This window comes from Coptis chinensis, chromosome 7 (assembly GCF_015680905.1).
Source record: "Coptis chinensis isolate HL-2020 chromosome 7, ASM1568090v1, whole genome shotgun sequence".
Classification (NCBI taxonomy): domain Eukaryota; kingdom Viridiplantae; phylum Streptophyta; class Magnoliopsida; order Ranunculales; family Ranunculaceae; genus Coptis; species Coptis chinensis.
In genome coordinates, this window is record NC_141462.1 from 4292409 (window position 1) to 4314409 (window position 22001).

The window sequence follows — 22001 nt, forward strand, 5'->3', positions numbered from 1 at the left end:
GCTGGATGCAAATGCATTAAACTAATCTCACGAGAATAATTAACGGAAATCGAAACCTGGATGCAAATGCATTGAATTGACCTCAAAAGAACAATTAATGAAAATTGGAAATTGGATGCAAATGTATTGAACTAACCGAAAAAGAATAATTTGAGAAATTAGAAATTGAATGCAACCGCATTGAATTAATCTCAAAAAATAAATAAAGGGAATTGAAAATCTGATGCAAATCAGTATTGAACTAACCTCAAAATATAACGGAAAATCATAAAACCTGGATGCAAATGCATTGAACTAATCTCAAAATATAGTTGGGTTATATGTTATGGGAATGCCCTCGATAAGTATAGTTTTGCATTTAAAATGATGTTTATCTTATCTCTTTCCGTGTAATTGGGAACTCATTGCTATTCAAGTAGCTTCAATATATATGAACTTTTCTTTATTAGGCAATCTCACAAAACTTCAATCAAACTTCTTTTTTATTAAATAACAAAATGAAATTGAAGGGTTTTATCAAAAGTGAGTTCTTTTTTTAATAGAAAGTGAGGTTTTTTCACGTTATAAGAAATTTGGTTGAGTGATCAATATAATATTAGTATATAATAGTTCCGCATATTTTCAAATATTTTTCAGAATAATTAATATAACATCACCCGTTAAGTAGATAAGCTTTGAAGATTTCGCATAGTGAGTCATGCATAATTTAAAGAATAATTAATGGGAAATCGGGAACTGAATAATCTTCGATGATCCCACATAGTAAATCAAGCATAATTTACTTTTTATGTCATATTTGCAAGGACACTACAGATGGATCATTAGAAGTTAGTATTACACACCTCATTGGATAATTAAAAGAAAATTGGAAACTGGATTCAAATACATAACTGAGCTCAAAAAGTAATTAACGAAATCTAAATTTTATGCAAATGTAATAAACTAAACACAAAAAGTAATTAACTAAAAATTGGAAATTTGGATGCGATTGCATTAAACTAACGCTAATAACTAACGGAAATTAGAAATTGGATGCAAATCTTTGAAAAATATCTAACGGAAATCAAAACGGTATGCAAATACATCAAACTAACCTCAAATAATAATTAATGGGAAACCAAAAAAAACCTGGATGCAAATGCATTGAACTAAACTCAAAAAATAATTAAAAGAAAATAAAAACCGAATGCAAAGAAATTAAACTAACCTTATAGAATAATTGGTGAGAAATCGAAACTAAATGCAAATGCATTGAAATAATCTCAAAGAATAATTAATGGAAAATCGAAAACGGGATATAATTGCATCGAACTAACCTCAAAGCATAAATAATCAAAAACTAGATACATATGTATTGAACTAACCTTAAAAGAGTTATTCACGGAAAAACCGAACTGGATCCAAATGCAATGAACTAATCTCAAAAGACTAATTAACTAAAACATTAAAAATAGATGAAACTGCATTGAACTAACCTAAATGAATAATTAACGGAAATTATAAATTTGATGTAATCAGATTGAACTAACCTACAAAAATAATTAATGGGAAATCGAAAACTTGATGCAAATGTATTGAACTAACCTCAAAGAACAATTAACATAAAATCGGAGAAATTAGATGCAACTACATTGAACTAACCTCAAAGAATAATTAACTAAAAACAAAAAATGTTGGATGCAAATCAGATTAAACTAAAATCGGAGATTAACTAACGGAAATCATAAATTGGATGCAAATGTATTGAAATAACCTCAAAAAATAGTTAAGCTGGAAATTGGAAGTCGGATATAACTTTCAAGATCGATCTCAAAGCATAAATGTCCGCTTTTTTTAGCCTTCTCACATGAGTATTTACGAGTAATTAGGAACCTAAAAGCGAAAATGAGTTTATAAAAACAGACTCTTTACATGTATGCAAAGGTGTATAGAAATAGTAAACTATCGAACTAACCTAGAAAAACAATTAACGGAAATTAGAAATTGGATCAGATGTATTGAACTAACCTCAAAGAGTAATTAACGGAGAGATTGGAACACGGATATAAATACAATGAACTAATCTCAAATACTAATTAATTAAACATTGAAAATTGGTCGGATGCAACTTGCTTTTGAATTAACCTTAATGAATAACTAACGAAAATCATAAAGTAGATGCAATTGCTCTTGAACTAACCTCAAATAATAATTAATAGAAAATCGGAAACTTGATGCAACCGCATTGAATTAACCTCAAAGAATAATTAATGAGAAATTGAAACTGGATGTAACATACTACATTAAACTAACCTCAAAAATAATTAAAGGAAAATCGAAACTTGATGTAAATGCATTGAACTAATAACCCTAAAATATATTTGTATTATATGTAGAGGGAATAAATGTCTCGACAAATATAGTTTTGTATTTTAAGTAGTGTTAGTCATAATTCATTTATTGTGATTGGGAATGTCTTGCTATTCAAGTAGCTTTAATATTATCTTCGCCACATTGGGCATTCTCATAAAACTTCAATCAAACTTTTATTGTTAAGCCTAACAATAAAAAGAAATCGATGAGTTTTATCAAGGTTTGATGCTTCCTTTTTATAGAGAGTGGTGCAAGAAATTTAAATTAGTAATTAATATAATTTTCATATCTCATAGCTATGCATAGTTACTAATATTTTTTAGAATAATTTAATATAACGACACCCGTTCGTAGGACACGTTCATGTGATAAATATTTTCAAGTGGGAGTAGTGTATTCTTTGAGGATATGGAAACAATCAATCTATTTTAGTGATTTGTACACATTAGTACGTAAGCCGAACGGTGATGATTTCTTCGCTAAATTACCATAAATCTAATAAAACTATTAAACAAACTAGATCGAGTTTAAGATAATTCCATTTGAAAATTACGGATTAATATCCTAAACCACAAAGTGAAGAAGCTATCTCAATTTGACCCCTTAGTTTTCAAGTACTTATACACCATAATCGCTGCTCATTAACGTATTTTGGTTTATTTTTTCAATAAAAATATATTCGATTCAAAATTTGCCGATAAATCACCATAAATATAAGAAAACTATTATATAAGCTAGATCGAGTTTAAGATAATTCTATTTGAAAATTACAGATTAATATCCTAAACCACAAAGTGAATAGACTATCTCAATTTGATTCCTTAGTTTCAAGTACTTATGCACCATAATTGCTACTCATTAACGTATTTTGATTTATTTTCAATAAAAATATATTCTGATTTGAAAATTTGCATGCAATCACTATAAATCTAAGAAAACTATTATACAAGCTAGATCGAGTTTAAGATAATTCTATTTGAAAATTATAGATTAATATCCTAAACCACAAAGTGAAGAGGCTATATAAAGTTGATCCCTTAGTTTCCAAGTACTTTTGCACCATGTATTATTGCTCATTAACGTATTTTGGTTTATTTTCAATAAAAATATATTCTGTTTCTAAAATTTGTGTGAGACATTTTGTAAAGTCTTTTCAAAGACACAAAATATTTAATAGATCCCGGCGTATGACCGGGTTCAAAATCTAGTCTATATCTTAATATTAAAGCTCCCACAAGGAGTATTTTTTTGCTCTATTAAAATTCCACGCCATCTCCTATTAAAAACGGAAATTTCTCTCCTATTTGAAAAATAGGAATTCCTCTTCTATTATAACGAGAATTCTTATCCTATTAAAACAAATTCTAACACTTCTAATTAAAAGCGGGAATCCTTCTCCTATTAAAACAAAATCTATTTTCCAATTTAAAAGCGGGTTTTAAAACTTAATTAAAACTTCATTTAAAACAATTTGTTAAAAATTAAAAATCATTTATCGATTAAAAACGATAGTCAACGGGTTAGAAAAAAATCTAAATGTTTTCAAAAGAGCCCCTGCGATGTATGCACAACCTACAAGCTAGCTTTTAATATTAAAGCTCCTACAAAAGTTTTTTTTCAATCTCTATTAAAATTCCATGTCATCTCTTATTAAAACATAAATTTCTCTCATATTTGAAAACGGAAATCCTTTTTTACAATGAGAATTTCTCTCCTATTATAACGGGAATTATTCTCCTATTAAAACAAATTCTAGCACTTTTAATTAAAGTGAGAATCCTTCTCCTATTAAAACAGGATGTCTCTCCCAATTGAAAAAACGGGTTTTTAAAATTTAATTAAAACTTCATTAAAAATAATTTGTTAGAAAATTAAACGGGTTAGCGACTAAAACGGTAGTCTCAATTTTCTAAAAAAAATCTACATATTTTCAAAAGAGCCGGTGCGTATGCACGGGCCTACAAGCTAGTATCGTCTAAAATCTAAGAGCATTCCCCATGCAACTCATTATTTGCAATGCCGCTTTCCCCAACGGTATGTTAGATTCTGTCTAGACCTAAAAAAACGTTCCTAACGGAATGAAACATCCCATCTGAAATTTAAAAAAAAACCGAAAAAAGTTGAAAAATCATGCGAGACAGAATGAAAAAACACACTAGACGGAATCTAACATCCCGTCCGAAATTCACAACTCAACCACTATCTTAGTTGAAAGTTCCAACTTCATTTTGACTTGAAAAAATAGTCACCTTAGTATTCACCTTTGCATTGGGCAAAAGTTTTGAACCATTGGAAGTAAATAAAGTCACAAACCCACCATAATGACTTGCATTGGGAATGCTCTAAACTGACGTCTAATGGCATATTACAAAATTCTGAGAAATCCACATTCATAATAAACAGCCGATTTTCAGAGACTGGCATTATATATCTTAACGGACATCACCATTTTAAGTTTTTAAGTGTTGAAATATTCTCGGTTTTTTTAAGTTCCTACTTGCTTACTTGGTAAGCCCTCCATACAGTCATAGAAATTTTATAGGACCTCTAATATCATCACCCAAAAGTTTTACCAACTTAACTAGAAAACACTTAATATCACAAATCCTCAAATCTCAAGTCTCAACCGGCAACAAATGTCGTTGGCTTTGATCCTATCATAGAACAGAAGCTAGATAGTAACATGTTGTGATTGTAATAATTTAATCATATACAACATTGACATATTTAGATGCCTTTGAGAAAAAGGGAAAATGCGGACAAAGATGGCACCATTTTTTTACCGTGATCTCAATTGAAATTCATTTGAAACTCGCAATGTTGCAAGTGTCACATTAATTATCCATCACAATTAGTCAATTTTAAAAAGAGAAATTTTCCGCCAAACTGTGCTAGGCCTAGGAGCAAAGCAAGAAAAAGTACCAAATTGAAAAGGAAATTTGGCACTAAACGGACGGCAGGGCAGTTGACTTGGTCTTGCATGGAAGAAACAATCAAACTTGACCAATACGAATATCTTGTTCACAACAAACGTCCAAATTTCCAACCAAGAGAAGAAGAAGAAGAAGAAGAAGAAATTAAAATTACACTACTTCAAGTCCAACTCTTTTCAATGAATCAACAAAAGAAAGATACTCAACCATTCTTTGATCTTCTATCAAAACTTTTAACTACAGTTCAAGAACTTGCTTCTTTATCAGAAAACACTCATATCCAAAGAGAGCTTTTCACAGACTTTGCCCTCTTGGTACATCAGTTCACACCTATACTTGAAGAGTTGAGAGAAAGTTATATCATAGAAAAAACCACAATTATAAAGTCACTGGAGTCACTGCACACTGAGCTGAAAAGAGCTATTACTTTGATTCAGAACGGGAAGACAACATGTTTTTTTAAACAGATAGAAGAGGTTGCACATGATCTTGGTAGATGTTTGGGGCTGGTTTTTATTGCAAGTGTTGAAGATTTTTCAGTTGAAATGAAGCAGAAGATTGGGGCTTTACAGAAAACATTGATGAATGCCAAGTTTTCGGAGATTGGGTTTTCGCAAGAAGTTGAAGAGGAAATCCAAGAGGATAGAATTGAGCTTGATGTGGATGGTGTTGGGTTGAAGCTTAAGTGTGGGGATGATGAAAAGTTTAAATGTACATTATTAGGATTGAGACATTTGCTTACTGAGAAAATGGTTTCCAATGAATCGGTGATTGAGGAAGATATCATTCCAATTCTGGTGAACAGATTGGCTTCAAGTAAGCAAGATAACAGGTTCAACATCATTGTAGTACTGAGAATCCTAGCATCTGAGAATGATGATAACAAGGTTGGTTATTATGTAGAATGTGTTGTTACGTATGTTAGTTTATGTGTGTCTGTTTATTTTCTAAATGAGTTAGTAGTATGCAGGAAAAGATGGCAGATGTCGAGTCTTTGCGGACATTGGTGCGGTCTTTGACGAGAGATGCTGAAGAACGTCGAGAAACTGTGGGGCTTTTGCTGTCTCTCTCGGAGATTCCAGCTGTTCGTAAGAGGATTGGCAGAATCCAAGGCTGCATTGTTATGTTGGTAGCATTGCTCAATGGAGATGATCGTCTTGCTTCAAAAGACGCAAGGATGTTGTTGCGTGCTTTGTCGAGTAACACTCAGGATGTGCTTCATATGGCTGAAGCTGGTTACTTCAAACCTTTAGTACAACACCTTAACGAAGGTAATTACAAATCTTCTACCATCTCTTCCAGTGTCCTTGTATTTGCTTCATAGCCATAGAATGAATTCAGAACCATAAAGGATACGTGCACTTGCCATCTCTCCGCAGGTTCTGATATGAGTAAGATTCTAATGGCAACAGCAATTTCAAGGATGGAATTAATAGATCAAACCAGTGCTTCCCTTGGAGAAGAAGGGGCAATTGAACCCCTTGTTAAACTGTTTCGCTTTGGGAAGCTGGAAGCTAAGCTATGTGCATTGGGTGCTTTACGTAATCTGTCCTGCTTAACTGAAAATGTCCATCGTCTTGTCAAGTCAGGCGTTGTAGAATCTCTACTTCAACTCCTTTTCTCTATCACATCTGTGCTCATGACACTTCGGGAGCCAGCGGCAGCCATTCTTGCAAGCATTGCTCAGTCTGATTCTATTCTCGTCAATCAAGACGTGGCACAGCAGATGCTCTCTCTTCTAAATTTGTCTAGCCCAGTAATTCAGTATCACCTCTTATGTGCTCTGAACAATATAGCCAGCCACTCCAGTGCATCAAAGGTTAGAAATAAAATGAAGGAAAGTGGTGCAGTTCAGCTTCTCCTGCCTTTCCTAACTGAAAACAAGACTCAGATCAGGACGATTGCATTGAATTTCCTGTACAATGTCTCTAAAGATTTTGCGGGAGAGCTTACTGAGCAGCTCGGAGAGACCTATCTTAACATTATAGTAAAGATTATTTCAGCAACAACATGCGAGGATGAAAAAGCTGCTGCAGCAGGTTTACTTGGTAATCTCCCAGTAAACGATAAAAAGGCAACAGAGATACTTAAGAAGGGGCATCTTCTTTCCATTATAGTCTCTTTGCTTGGTTCAACCACTATAGCTTTCACGCCCGCGAGGATAAGGTTAGTTGAAAATGTAGCAGATATATTAGTTCGATTCACAGTTCCTTCGGATAAGAAACTACAACTTTTATCAGCAGAACAAGGTGTGATTCCTTGTTTAGTGAAGTTACTCTCAATTGGGTCCCCCGTTGCCAAATGTAGAGCAGCAACTTCACTAATGCAATTATCACAAAATACACAATCACTTAGCAACTCCAAACCCTCAAGATGGTTGTGTATTTCTCCGACCACTGCACATTGTGAAGTTCATGATGGCTACTGCTCTATCAAAAGTTCATTTTGTCTAGTCAAGGCCGGCGCTATCACCCCACTCATCCAAATTTTGGAAGGTAAAGAGAGAGATGCTGATGAAGCAGTTCTTTGTGCTCTTGCAACTCTACTGCAAGATGAGATATGGGAAAAGGGAAGCAATGTCATTGTTAAAGCCCTAGGAGTGCAGGCCCTTACAAGAGTTCTTGAAGTAGGGAGCTTTAAGGCTCAAGAGAAAGCCCTTTGGGTGTTGGAGAGAATTTTTAGATTAGAGACCAACAGAGTACAGTATGGAGAGCCGGCTCAAGTGATCCTCATTGATCTTGCACAACACAGTGCTCCAGCATTGAAATCAAAGATTGCAAAGATACTAGCACATCTTGAGCTATTACAGATGCAATCGGACTACTTCAATACTTAGACTAAGCTCTATGCATGGCTTGGGTGAGCTACTACTGTGTTTGTTTGTTTTTTATTGCTAGCCACCCAATTTTGTATATCAAATCAACAAATATTTTCCTATGAAAATACTAAATTTCCAGTGGAACTTTGTTTGCAAATCAGTTATACAATCCAATTATTCCTTAATCATTTTCAGAGAAATGAAATGTCCAAAGAGTTTCAAAATGCAATGATGTTAATGCATGTTTAAATTATTCTGGATAAAACTTTCCCTGGCAATTAAACACACACTCAGTACTGTGTTTATGGTTCGGATACAAAACCTTCAGAGAAATACCCTCTAAAGTAACATAAACAAAATAACATATGAAAACATGTCAGTTTTAAAATGATAAAATGTGACCTTTGAACCTTCAGAGAGGACCCTCAGTTTGCTTGTGGCAATGGAAACAGCTTTTCTATCACACGATTAGAGAGAATCCTGTTAGGATCCAGTTTCATCCGTGCTTCGTTATACGCATCAACAGGAAAGCGCTTCTTCAATCTTGCTTGGAGTGCTGCAAGCTCGTCCTTGTCCTTTGGGACCTACAGTAGATAAAGAGCAATTGTACAGTATGGTTCCTAAAACACATATTGCATAAAGGCGAAAGTTACAATGAACAAAGTAATACCCAACAATGCAAATTACAGTGCTCCTGCAGCAAATTAAATGATTCTACCACCATCAAACTCTACACTAGACCAACTGATAAACCCTAGACGTAAACTTGATCAAACCCACAAAACTTTCATGCCCAATCTCAAGTATCTCAACCATCAATTGACCACACTAAAATAGTAATTAACAGCATAGCCCCTATTCATTCCCACTTTAAAACTATAATTAGAACTAAACATGACCTCCAGGATTCTTACCCTATTCATTCCCACTTTAAAACTATAATTAGAACTAAACATGACCTCCAGGATTCTTACGGAAAAACAGATCATCCTTCAAACTTCAGTAACAATGCCGACTATCCTAATTCACAATCATAATATAGGAGGGGGGGTGGGGAGGTGTTAAAAGAGATCAGATATGTGATTCCAGCAATATACAATCATAATTCACAAAGTAACATAATTTCCTCGCAACACATTCTAAATCATGTGCTCAAGTGTATTCTTTTTATATTAATAAGAAAACCCTTTCATCAAATTAAAAAAATGACGGTCTGTGACATAAAAAGGTCAGACCAGATGATATTATTATTCAAGAGGTTACTGCAGTTATTAACTGAGTTATACCCAGATAGATCTTGGCTACAAGCATATATAAGTTGCGATCACTACCTCAATCTTAGCCCAATGTTCATAAGAAGAATATTTATCCCATAACCGAGTCATTGTCAAACTCCGGTAGTGGAAGAACTCCTCTGTGATCTCCTTTCTCTGTCGAGCATCCAATGTAGGAAGATACATGATTATACCTACCTGGTAAAAGCATGAAAGTTTAACAGCTCAGAAAATCATGTTCAGTATATCGTTGTTGAAACCTTGAGAGCACAAAAGATTTTGTTCAATAGTAGTTATGTAAACAGATATTGTATTAAGGAGAATGATTTAACTCTTAGAAAACCACAGAAGTTAAAGGTGTGTGTATGTACACTATTAATTTCTTCTCTTATTGGGCCACTAAGCAAATTAGCAAACAACCATTTTTCTCCCTCCAGTTTCTAGTCAATGACCAAATGTAAGATGGTTGTTTGTGCATGTGATTCAATAAGGGAAGGAGGCGAAAGTGGATCATACATGACTTCCATATGAAACAACCAGGCAGTGATATAAAGTTACCCATGAAAATAAAGCATCTTCTACCGAGCTTGAAGCAGGACTCATGAGGCTCATGCTGCGAGCAGTCCACCGCTGCTCTATAGGAGCAGGTGCTGGTATTTTTTGGTTCTGTATGAGCTGCTTCAACTCTTCCATGTATTCCAGGTCCTGCATGCTTGGTTTTGCCAAAGTTCCAGAAGGGAAGCAAGTCTCTGAGACCCACTGTTGACCACCACAATCGAACCCCAAAATCTCATCATTCCAACCCACTCTATATCCTTCTGATTTCCTCCAGAAGTCTGCCTCTGCTTGATTGGCTTTTACCACTAAGTCCTTGTCAAGAGGATCAACAGCTAGAATTTTATCTCTCAGCTCAGTAAATGAGAGCTCACTTATGTCCTGTTCCTTGTCTTCAGATGACTTAGCTTTAATGTCTACAGTCCTGCAAGCAACTAAACTAGCAAATGATTAGCTGAAATAAAATAATTTATAGAACTCAATTTTCATTTTTATGAAACGTTAGGTTCTAGACATGGGGAAAAGAAGAGAAATATCAAACAAATCCAGGATGAACTTTCGTTATCAGTAATCTATGTAAACAGTCATAAATATTCAGTAGACGCCAGTAACCTTAAAGTGAGTGTCAAATGATATACACACAAACAAGTCTATGTCCAATAGTCCATTGACAGTTTGACACAATGATATAACCCCATTAGTATTGTATTGGATTCTGGGAGTGATGATAATTAATAGCTTTACCTGTACTTCTGAAGTAACTCTAGGTACAAGTCACGAAGTTGTTGTAATGCTTCATCCTTTGTATATTTGGGTTTGAATTTAGGTGGACCCTTCCATTTTGAAACAGGATTGCAACTCACAACCACAACTGTATCTGTATATGGAATCCACAAATACTTTAAATGCTTATTTTCAGCCAGCCTTTTCCTGCACACGTAAACAAGATTTTGAACTGTAAAAAAAACACTCACAACAAACCAGATTGAACATATACCTATCAAATTAGACTTTATAAACTTGTTATTTCAGAATCAAAAGTTATAAACGAATCAGAATCAAGGAAATAGTTACTTGTGATTCTTCTTAATATCGTCGATGTTGGAAACAAATGTATGCTCCACGAGCTCATGCCTCTCAACACACTGGATGGTGACTTCAGCAACAACTCCAAGACCCCCAAGACCACAGCGAGCTAAGTAAAACAGTTCAGGATCTTTCTCCTTTGAAACTTCTATAGTTCCCTTGGCAGGGGTAACCAGTTTCATGCTGATGACCTGCTCATCAATGGGAGGCAATCTTGCACCAGTGCCATGTGCACCAACCTGAGATGAATACAGAATTGAAAACAAAATATAAACCTGATAAAGACAAGGGATATTTTACAAATTCATGAAAACACACAAAATTAAATGCACAACGAAATACAAATACAGCTTATACAATTCAAAACTAAGTTTAAGAAAGTTGATATTGGAAAAATTACAGAAGTTCAATGATAACCTAAAGAATTGGCATATCCTATGATCAAGAAACTGGAAATATGTATGTTGTAAGTGGGGCTGTGGGAGTCACCTTAGACATGGTATTTTATCATAGTCATTCTTTCTTTTTGGATCAATAAAATACAAAATGTTCAATCCATAATAACATGTTACAAATTACATATAATGATCTTAATTAGCAAGCAGTTTCCCTTTATCCATTAACAGTCTTAAACCTATCAATTCCTACACAATACAGATTGTTCAAACTTTTAGGTCCAAACTCGAAACCCATATATTCACATTCATATTTCTCTCAAAACCAACATCCACCTATAAAAAAAAAAAAAAAACTACCTGAACAATCCCACCAATCTGTTGTTCCCTAATAGACGCGAAATTCTGCAAAGTAAGACCATGTTCCTTAATCCCATCAACAAGTTCTTGAACTCTAATCCCAGCTTGAACTCTAACAACTTTATTCTCCCTATCAACATCCAATATCTTATCCATTAAAGCCAAATTAACCATCCCATTCCTCTGTAACCCAATCCCATTAGGCGAAAGCCCAGAGCCTACGGGTCGAATTTAAACTTTTTATCATTAGCATCTTGTACAATCTTTTCCAATTCTTGTAAATTCTCAGGTTGGTAAAAATTCCTAGTTTGGACTTGATGTGTACCACTCCAATTTGAAATGGTATGTAAGTCTTCAGGTAATGGTTCATATTTAAAGAAATTAGCTTTTTTGTGTTTAGCATTTTCTGGTAATGGGAAGGAGTAGTATGTGACAAGGCCGGATACTAGTAATAGGGCTGTGTAGCCTATGTATTTACGGATTTCTGCTTCTTTTGAAGATGGGGTTGGGGTTGGGGATGGGGATGAAGGTGGTGATGTGGAGAAATGGCGAAAGGGAGTTTTGAGAGGTGGGCTAGATTGGAGTGTGGTGCGGTGGAGGAGTGATTGAGTGAATGTGGTTTTTGTTGCTCTTTGTGCTGCTGCTCTAAACATTTTTTATTTGTTGTTTGTGATTTTAGAGTGCCCTTATTTTATAGGTGGTTTTGCAAGGTAATGGTTTGGTTATATTTCAGAAAAACAGACCAACAACTCTGCTACATAATAAGTACATAACCAGCATGTATGAATAAATTTTGAAGGGGAGTTGTAACAATAGAGATACAGGTGACAAGCAAACTGATTCAATTTCTTAGTTTACAACCCACAATACCAGCTGAAAGAAGCTAGGAAGGAGCATTAATAGAGACTTATTAGAGCCTTGCACCAAGCAAGGTCAATAAGAAATCCTTGTAATATCCTGATGTATCATCAGTGACTGCACTGTCGAGGCTTGTTTTGAAGACATTGTTGTACTCTCCTTTTATATTCATCATGTCGATTTCAGCACGAGTTACAATTGCTCTTGTTAGTGAGTCTTCATCAGTTCCAAAGCCAACAATTGAAGCTCTTACAACCTGTGTTCAGGGGAAAATACTTGGTAGTATGAGAAGCTTTTCTTTGGAGTAGATGACTATGCAACTAACATTAGATATTACCTCTGCAAACTGTTTTTCTGGTCTGTCGATGCACCAAACCACCTTTTGCAAAAGAGACTCCAAATCACCTGTGCCGCAGCTTTTAATATCCTATCAAGTATCAATAGCAAACTTATTAATTGTTCTTATGAAAAGATCATTATATTAAGACGACTCAGATCAAAGTAAAAGACATTTGATTGAAAGCACCAAAAACTTGCTCGAATATAGGCATTGTAACATTTGAAAACATAGCTTCTATGTTATATCATAATATACCGCAATTGCTATATGTAACAAAAGCACTTAACTGAATGTAAAGAGGAAAATCTACTATATGAAAAGTACCTATGGAAATAACAGCTATGGTTGTTCGTTAGCTACAGGAAGGGTACCTGGTCGATGGGATTCCCATACTTTTGCGTGTATAACTGAAATGTAGCTCTGAGTTGGAATACATTCCTTATGCTCAATGTATGTACCACGTCATCGTGGTCCAACTGCTTCATTTCAATGGCCTCCCGAAGCTTAGCAGCTTCTAACTCCGCAACATTGCCATCAATTACTTCCCTGTCATATCTGTAGGAGCTCACTAAGCCCACAAGAAGCTGTCATTTCCACGAAAACTTTAGTCACGGCACATTAAAGAAGAGTAACTAAACCAGGATCAGAAGTATGTACTAGCTGAAGTTGCTACAATTCCATTGAAATGATAGTGCTAATGAAAGAAGTAGTCAATTTGGTTTACAGAAGGCATTTCAATGCTAAGTATAAAACTATGTGAATCAAAGGCACCTTTTTCAGTGGGGCGGCTACATTGGAAGCGATATCTTCTTCGAGTGAGCAATCAAAGAGAGAACAATATGACTGTCTCACAGCCATGAGATGATGTGGAGATGTGGAACATGCTATCTCTACAATCACTTGCAGATGATCTATATTTTTCTTACTTTTCTTTAAGACCTCATTGGCAAGTTTTGCATCTCTTTCATGAGGATCCAATGTCCACAAGACCACTGCTTTCTGTCATAGCAGAATTTCACATGTTAAAATCCATAAAATAAAGGTTAAAAGTGAACAGCAGCTTGATTACGGATTACTCCTGTCAGACTTAACTTGAAATGCACTCGCGCTAACCCTGGTTTTGAAGGTAATACAGACTACTTGTGGCAATTAATTTCAAGTTTATATATTCACAAAATTCTCCGGTCTTGAAAGGATGTTAACCCAATTTTCTGATGGCGACTAAAGAATCAAATAGCAATTGAACAATGGGATTGACATTTGCTTGCATCCATTGTTGTAGCTTCTTCCGAGACTTGGAGAAAACCCAAAGGCACATTTTGAAAGATCACCCGGCCTTGGTTAAACAATTTGCAAAATGAAGTAGTTGTGATGTACTTCTATTGTAATGTTATGTTTTGAAGATTCAATTGTGTCAGGCTCGAAGCCTTTGAAAGTGATGTATGCCGAACCTTCATCTAATGACTATACTCTTAGAGAAGGCATGTAAATTCCTATATTTTAATGATACAGGTAGGGGTCTGCCTTAACCCCAAAATCTATTAAAAAAAAAAGCAATTGAACATCCTTTTAAGAATAACAATGATGATTATACATATGAAGTGTGTAAAGTAACTGCTCCTTATATGAATTCTAAGGTGAACTATTTCAAATCTTCATAACATATTATATATGGTCCTATTTCTTCAAAACTGTCCGAATTCTTTACCTTTGCTAAATTATTATTGAATTTAAACTTTGTTACTAGTACACATGATCAAGTTACAATCAACCAAGATAAAAATGAAAAATTAATATAACCAAAACATTCAAAGTTAATAAATAAAAACAAATACTTGTATGGTTGTAAACATGGATTGTTTTTCAGCCAAACCAAGATCAAGGACAAAAAAAGTCTACCTCAAAATCACCAGAAAGCTCAGAATGAAGACGATCAATGAGAGATTCATTGTAAAGTTGCTGATAACTTTCTCTAATCTTCTTTATCTGGCTAGCATTCCTATGACCCAACACCCATATGATTGCTTTCTCATCCGTTCCCCATCCTACAGCCATAAATACATAATATAACCATCATTCATTGCCATATCACAATACCATTCCTAACAATAAGAACATGCAAGAAACTTAAACAAAGCAACCAAGACAGAAACAGACAGCATACCTTGGAAAGCTTTTCTAAGGCGTTCACTGTCTTCATTTGGAGTAGGAACAATTTGTGGTATTCTGATCGTACTCATGTTTGATGATACTGAATCCGTGAAAAGTTTCTGTGCTTTGTTCCCTGGAATGTAATGTAAATAAATAAATGTAATAGAGGTTTTAAAGGAAAATAATAACGTACGTCAACTTATATAGTTAGTTATATATTCAACTGATGTTTTACTTTCTTTGGCTAATTAGATGCTTTTATTAGCATTCCACATTTTCATTTCTAGGAACTATAACGTTTCTCTGACTCATAGAGTGTACAATGATCCTTTTCTTTTGTGACTCAACTACCCTTCTCTTGATTATTGACCAAGTTATGGACTTTTGGCGCAATAAACCGGAGTGCATACTGCTACTACAAAAATCTGGGATGTGAAAAAGATAAACGAGGGCATACACTTGATCTATCATTTCTTGTTCTCTGTCTGTGTCTATGTGTGTGGTGTAACTGTGTAAGTAATTGACCCTCTAATAACTACATTGGTCCCCAGTCCCCACTATCCCGTTCAGTTTGATGGAGGACTGATTGATAATATATATATGGGTAGCATGTTTCACTGATTCCACATGAGAAAGTAGTTTAGTGCGTGGATCTTGTTAGTTGTTTTGGCATGAGAAACATGGTGCTCTTTTAAAAAACGTGTACAATTTCCATCACATACATTCTAAAGAATAATGCTAATAATTAACCTTTTCTAGAGCTTGCAAGTTGCAACAATAATGCTGATGAGTCCACAAAATTGTTTTTTTTCACCCTTTTAAAGTTTTAATCGCCACTACACCAGTATGTACTATGTAGCACATTTTTGTCATATTTTAGCCGTTTGAAGTTTTGAACAGCCTAATTGAAAATTACATCAAAATTTGCTGATAGAAATTAATCCCATCCAAAGCAAGAGTGCATTGGTTACTTCTTAGCATATCCTCAATAATATTCTTAGTCTCTTAGAGCAAGTCTAATGGAGAGTTGTTAAATTGGGCTGCTAAAAAGTGTTACATAGGTTTTTTAGCTTTCCCAGTAAAATTTGGCACCCCAAAATCAAAAAACCAATCCAATCGCGTTTTTTGTTTTGAAGTGCTAAATAATACAGACGGCATAGTTTCTGTCATCCGTCCATTATTTTGTAACTTAGATTGAAATTTTTTTGGACGGACGGCACAATTTCTACCGTCCATCAAAATTTAACACACGGACGGCATAAACTATATCGTCCGTCTCCCGAACTTATTATAGCAGCTACTAGCGAAAATCTTAACTTTGGCTAGATTTTTAACTCTTTCCAAATTTAAGACCCTTTTAGCAGTCCCATTAGAATTAGAATGATATTTTTGTGGTTAGAGTGCTATATTTGCCTTTAGCAGCCCATATAGTCTCTATTGGACTTGCTCTTAAGTGGGTGTACGTGCAAATGAAATATGAACCGAACTCACCAAACGCATTCAATTTGTGGATAGGATCGGATCAAATTATTGAAACAATATATATTTGTGGATGAAAGTATATTTGTGGATGAAAGTCAGACATCTTTTTCAGCTAAACCAATGCTGCCTCAAGAATCAAGGACAACTGATAAGGATATATCAAGTTGGATCGCAACTTCAATTTACAGGTTGTTATTTGATGGAAAGTGTGAATTGAAGAAGAGATTTTGTGTATACTCTGATCCCACAAAAAACTGGCACTGTCGCCTAAATAATTTTCCTTCTCAAGGTGCCATGCCATTCACGTTTTGATATCTAGTACGAATTTGCAATTATTATGGAATTTACCTATAAAATATATATAAGATGCATTCATGCCAAGACCTGCCTTTGTGAGTTTGTGTTGTTAATATTATGAAAAGTCTAATTGATTCTTGACCATGAAGAAAACGCCAGAGTGACTTTGTTTCATGAAATTAATCTTTTCCTTCCAACCACAATTCCGGCAGAAGTACAAAATATTTATGCAAACAACATTTTTTTTTTTGTTACAAATTAGAGCTTCAAATTCTTACCAGAGCATGTGAAAGTGTGAAACACAATTACAAGTTACAAACTATTAGTATTGCTTATGGAGTAATTAAGCACAATGAACAACATATACAATTAGCTAGATTTCAATTCTCATTACGTCAAAAAAGACAGACTAATAACCCTTTGTATGAATAATGATCTTCACAATTTTTGGAACAGATGTACCTCTCTGGTCCTCGTTATAACTTAATGAAAATTTGAAATGGTCAAATGTGTTACTAAAAAGCACCAAATTAATCCAACTCATGTAGCACATACAAGGCTTCAAGATATGAACATACAATGAGTTTCTATCTTAATAATTGAACTTAATTAAAAATTCTTAATTGGATGAAACATATATAACAACTAATCTTTCAATTTGATGTTACATGACCGATTTTAGGACAATAATAACGAAGTTTATTTGGTAACGAACAAAATTCTTCATGGTAAGTTCATAGAAAAATAAATATCAATGCAATAAGTGCTTAATGAATTGAAAAAAAGAATAGAATGCCCTTGGACTACTTAAATGACCAAAGTACCCTCCGTGTCTGAATATAAAGATGCAGCTGAGGCCAACCATCACCATTATATTCTTAATTTCAAACTCTTCGGACTTGTCTACTGTTGTGACAAAGAAGAACAAGAAAAATGGCATTAGTAGAAGACGTTGAAGCTCTAAGTAGAGCCTTTTCAGGTTTATTGTCTTTATTCCACTTATTTTTATTTGAGTTCACAAAAATAAAATCGTAATTTGTTTGGCTTCTCTCATTTGTTTTTATCTTTTAATATAATAGGAATTGGGATAGATGAGAAATCGATAATTTCGATAGTGGGGAAATGGCATCCGGAGCACACAGATTCATTTAGGAAGGGATGTGAGTTCTTTTCAGAGGATGATCATCATCATGCATTTGAGAAGTGGGAGAACAAATATGTCAAACTACTCGAACTCGAGTTTTCACGATTAAAGGTAATTAAATTATGCAAAATCTAGAGTGCGCAGGCTGTACGTGGAGTAGATAATCTAGGCCCTCCTATCAGCAAAAGGTGCAGTACAGGCGCACCGGTACATCTAGCGCACGAGTTACTATATATATATATCAAAACTGCCCCATAGGCCCATACGGTCAATGTTTCATTTACACCAAAACTATTTTCTTTAGCTGGTTAATAAACGTAAATGGAAAGCTATATTCTAGTAAACCGTTTATTTCGATCTGCTAAACATAGAACATTTTGACAATATAGGAAGCGGTATTACTATGGACCATGCATCCATGGGAAAGAGATGCCCGTATGATCAAAGAATCTTTGATTAAAGGACCCCAATCTTATGGTGTCATCATAGAGATTGCATGCACTCGGTCATCGGAACAACTTTTGGGAGCAAGGAAAGCATATCACTCTCTCTTCGACCGTTCAATCGAAGAAGACGTGGCTCAACGCATTAGCGACATCAACCGCAATGTAAGAAATGCTGCTTCTAGATCAATGCGCCATTTTCTCTTTGTTAATAGTGAAAAAAAATCCTACCTTGAACCATGAAGATCAATTCATAAATTTGTAGACTTGGAAGTTGGAATAAAGCATAACAGGAAAGCACATAAAAGAGTTGGTCCAATCCCATATAAATATAGTCGTAAGCCCAAGCCCACACGAAAGTAATCAGAACCAAGCCTATATAGGAGTCATAAGTCCAAACCCATTATATGTAGGTGTAAAGGTTGTTGTTGTTACTAAAAAATAACTATGAAAAGCCACTATTGTCTTTCAACACCTATCTTTCTATTTTCCTATCACATTGCCCTGACTGACTCTGGAATTTGCTCAAAATGCACAGTTCTTTGTTGCACTGGTCAGCCCCTATAGGTATGAAGGCACACGAGTGAACGAAGAGACTGCAAAATCAGAGGCCAAGGTCATCGCTAGCGCCATCAAGAATTCTGGTGACGGACTTGTTAAAAATGCCGAAGTGTTGAGGATACTGGCAACCAGAAGCAAGCTATACCTTAAAGTTCTTTTCAAGCACTACAAGGGAACTAAATGGCAAGACCATTGATGAGGTAAGTGCGCATATTTGTGTGTGTGTGTGTGTCCCCTGTATGTTGCTAAAGTAGTGTGTTCATTTGCATGCTCATATATTTATTAGAGTTCTGTCTTGAAGATATTATGTCAAAATTTCTGTTAGGAACTGAGTCAGGGTGAGTGGATCTTGAGAAATGCAATTGGGTGCCTTTGCTCTCCACCAACCTATTTCAGCAAGGTGAAGTAGCGTATCTAATAGACCACATTTTTGTAAAATTTGGCATAGAACATAGTTTTTAAAGATTGCAGTTTATTGGAATGCAGATATTGGATATGGCACTGAATGTTAAAGCAGATGAGCATACAAAGGACGCTCTAACTCGAGTGGTCGTCACCAGAGCTGATACTGACATGAAGGAGATCAATGAGGAGTACCAAAAGCTATATGGAATTCCCCTTTCGCAGAAAATTGAAGAAAAAACTAATGGGAACTACAAGGACTTCTTGCTGACATTGGTTGCAAGAGGAAACTAGAAAACATAGGTGTTACTGTTTGGATTTCGTACTTCAAGTACCAATTAACCAATTATAAAAGGTGTCCTGGCCTAGTCTTGAATGATACGCCCTTGCGAGTATCAATTCTTCCGTTTGAGTGTTTAGTTATGTTTTTTTCCTTAATATTAATAATGGAGTTTTTGTTCTAGCACCATATCATCATAACATTGCATTTTCTCAACTAATTGTTCATGTATTGGACCTTGATACAAATATCCTGAAACTCTTCATACCCTTGGTTTACCATTCTTCAAAATACAGAAATGGAGGATTTGCCCTCTAACTTCTCACAGTATGTTGCCCCACATGTAATTATGTAAATGATACAACATACACTGGGTACTCAAACACCGATGTATTCTTGTAAGGGATCCCTTCTTGTAATCATACAGCAGTTGCTCATTTAAATGTTCTAATGCAAAATTAACCATTATACCTTGGGAACAATGACATTAGTACTGAATTTCAAGTCTCAACTTATCCATACTTTGGTGAGGCATGTTAGCTTCTCCTCTTAAGTCTAACAGGCAATCCACCTTTCATCTTAAGAACAAGAGACAAAACATAAGGTGGCTTTTTCATTTTCTCCACACTCCCACCACCATCAACAGCCACAACCTCAAAACCATAAATCACAGCAGCAGCAATAGACTTCATTTGCATATAAGCCATCTCTTTCCCCAAACAAATTCTAGGCCCACTATGAAAAACCGGAAATCGAAACTGATCCAACGGCTGGAACACCCCATACTCATCCAACCATCTTTCAGGTCTAAACACATTACAATCTTTCCCCCACACACTCTCATTTCTCCCCACAGCATAAGCTGAATAATCAGCAAACCACCCTGCTTTAACCTGGGTCCCATCAGGTAAAACATCATCATTAACAGTTAATCTTGTATTAATCGGTACAGGTGGAAATAATCTCAACGACTCAGATATCGCCGCGTGGAGATAGTGTAACTGTTTCAAATCTTCATAACTGAAATTCCCAGATCGTATATTTGGTACCTGAGTTAACTCATTGTAGATTCTAGTCTGGCAGTCAAAATTAGCTGATACTAACCAGAAAAACCAAGTCAACGCCGTTGACGTAGAATCCTTCCCTGCGAGAACAAAGCTAATAATTATATCTCGTAAAAACTTCCGTTTCTTATTCGTATCTCGAGGCTCATCACAATTCATGAATCTCGATAACAAATCTTGTCGATCTCCTAACGTAGAATTATCTTCTCTTGATTCAATGATCTTCATGGCATAGTTATTGATCACGTTAACCCCATTTCTAAGACGTTTTTCAGATCCCACGTTCAAAAATTTCTTGGTCTTCCATAGCAAAGGCAACGGTGAAACGAATCTTTCAAAACAAATCCCCGCAGCTTCATCGAAAGCTTTAACAAAGGAAATTGAATTGTCATTTGACTGGGGCTGTTTTTGCTCTAAACAGCCAGGATCATCACCAAAAGCAAGTTTGCATATATTATCAAACGCGAACTTCCTAAAAACATCTTGAAGATCAATGCTTTCAGAATTATCACAAGATATAGAAAGCAATGGAACAAGTCTTGAAGAGATTTCGTGCTGAACTGTTTGGTCAAGAAATGAACGAAGTGAACGAGTGTTAAACTCAAAACTAGCAATCTTACGTTGAGTAACCCAAAGCTCAGAGTCAACGTTAAAAATGCCATCACCAATAAGATCATGAAGACAGTTGTGAAACCTTGAACCTTTTATATAGTTTGAGAAGTTGGTTCGAAGAAGGTATTCAATGTTTGAAGGATTTGAGGTGCAGATACCATGTGATATGTTGAGGAAAGAGTGGACGGCTAGAGTGTTTGTTGGGGTTGTTGAGAGCATGTCTGTAATCCAGTCATGGAAACGATGATAGTTTCTTAGGAAAGCTATTATGTTACCTATTAGTGGGTAGGATGATGGAGAGGGGTTTTGGTTTGGGAAGAACGAGTGAAGGAGAAGATGAGGAGGAGGAGAAGTGATGGTATAGTGCATAGGAGTATGGGTAAGGTTAGCTCGTTGAAACCTGCTGCCATTTTTAGTGCAGGGACATCAAGTGTGCTGGAAGCCTGGAAGAAGTTGAGTTAGTTCAAGAATCAAGATGAGATAAACTACACAACTTCATTTTTAGCTATCTTAGATCTCACATTGATTCACAAAGTGAGACACAAAAGTCGTACATCTTACCGCATTTTGCGAGCGAAGTTATGTGCCGCCGAA

General features: G+C 35.3%; 4 protein-coding genes and 1 pseudogene across 6 annotated transcripts; 2 read left to right on the forward strand and 3 right to left on the reverse strand.

Annotated features, from left to right (window-relative positions):
* Positions 1-5281: 5281 nt before the first annotated feature.
* Positions 5282-8291, forward strand: LOC147485369 (U-box domain-containing protein 24-like). The gene is made up of 3 exons (XM_086570370.1): positions 5282-6172; positions 6256-6556; positions 6665-8291. The coding sequence occupies exons 1-3, from the start codon at positions 5333-5335 to the stop codon at positions 8119-8121; spliced, it is 2598 nt and encodes an 865-aa protein (XP_086426496.1). The 5' UTR covers positions 5282-5332; the 3' UTR covers positions 8122-8291.
* A 41-nt stretch (positions 8292-8332) lies between these two features.
* GLDH (L-galactono-1,4-lactone dehydrogenase) lies at positions 8333-12553 on the reverse strand. Its single transcript, XM_086570372.1, has 6 exons — positions 11774-12553; positions 11007-11257; positions 10677-10862; positions 9936-10356; positions 9435-9575; positions 8333-8687 (listed from the first exon to the last, which is right to left on the reverse strand). Exons 1-6 carry the CDS (start codon positions 11945-11947, stop codon positions 8529-8531), a joined length of 1332 nt encoding a protein of 443 aa, XP_086426498.1. The 5' UTR covers positions 11948-12553; the 3' UTR covers positions 8333-8528.
* On the reverse strand, positions 12534-15598 carry ANNAT3 (annexin 3). Of its 2 annotated transcripts, none has more exons than XM_086570374.1 (7): positions 15580-15598; positions 15136-15255; positions 14871-15016; positions 13743-13970; positions 13343-13555; positions 12969-13058; positions 12534-12887 (listed from the first exon to the last, which is right to left on the reverse strand). In XM_086570374.1, the coding sequence occupies exons 2-7, from the start codon at positions 15209-15211 to the stop codon at positions 12684-12686; spliced, it is 957 nt and encodes a 318-aa protein (XP_086426500.1). In that variant the 5' UTR covers positions 15212-15255; positions 15580-15598; the 3' UTR covers positions 12534-12683. The 2 variants fall into 2 exon arrangements, with proteins under 2 accessions (XP_086426500.1, XP_086426499.1); XM_086570373.1 differs by lacking the exon at positions 15580-15598 and adding an exon at positions 15358-15486.
* A 2124-nt stretch (positions 15599-17722) lies between these two features.
* On the forward strand, positions 17723-19914 carry ANNAT4 (annexin 4). The gene is given in 7 exon segments (XM_086570975.1): positions 17723-17880; positions 17981-18156; positions 18435-18653; positions 19027-19221; positions 19223-19249; positions 19375-19449; positions 19536-19914. Coding segments are annotated over 7 exon segments (948 nt in total). The 5' UTR covers positions 17723-17834; the 3' UTR covers positions 19746-19914.
* On the reverse strand, positions 19904-21965 carry LOC147485373 (cytochrome P450 CYP94D108 pseudogene; annotated as a pseudogene). Its single transcript, XR_015201164.1, has one exon. The product of XR_015201164.1 is annotated as a cytochrome P450 CYP94D108 pseudogene (transcript).
* Between the last annotated feature and the right edge of the window lie 36 nt (positions 21966-22001).

Coding starts and splice junctions, on each gene's coding strand:
- GLDH (XM_086570372.1), bottom strand. CDS start 11,947: ATGGTTAATTTGGCTTTAATGGATAAGATATTGGATGTTGATAGGGAG. Junction 11,258..11,773: donor AGATTGGTGGGATTGTTCAG/GTAGTTTTTTTT, acceptor TATTCATCTCAG/GTTGGTGCACATGGCACTGG. Junction 10,863..11,006: donor GATATTAAGAAGAATCACAA/GTAACTATTTCC, acceptor TTACGTGTGCAG/GAAAAGGCTGGCTGAAAATA.
- ANNAT3 (XM_086570374.1), bottom strand. CDS start 15,211: ATGAGTACGATCAGAATACCACAAATTGTTCCTACTCCAAATGAAGAC. Junction 13,556..13,742: donor TAGCCGCCCCACTGAAAAAG/GTGCCTTTGATT, acceptor TGGAAATGACAG/CTTCTTGTGGGCTTAGTGAG. Junction 13,059..13,342: donor ATGGGAATCCCATCGACCAG/GTACCCTTCCTG, acceptor GATACTTGATAG/GATATTAAAAGCTGCGGCAC.
- LOC147485369 (XM_086570370.1), top strand. CDS start 5,333: ATGGAAGAAACAATCAAACTTGACCAATACGAATATCTTGTTCACAAC. Junction 6,173..6,255: donor CTGAGAATGATGATAACAAG/GTTGGTTATTAT, acceptor AGTAGTATGCAG/GAAAAGATGGCAGATGTCGA. Junction 6,557..6,664: donor AGTACAACACCTTAACGAAG/GTAATTACAAAT, acceptor ATCTCTCCGCAG/GTTCTGATATGAGTAAGATT.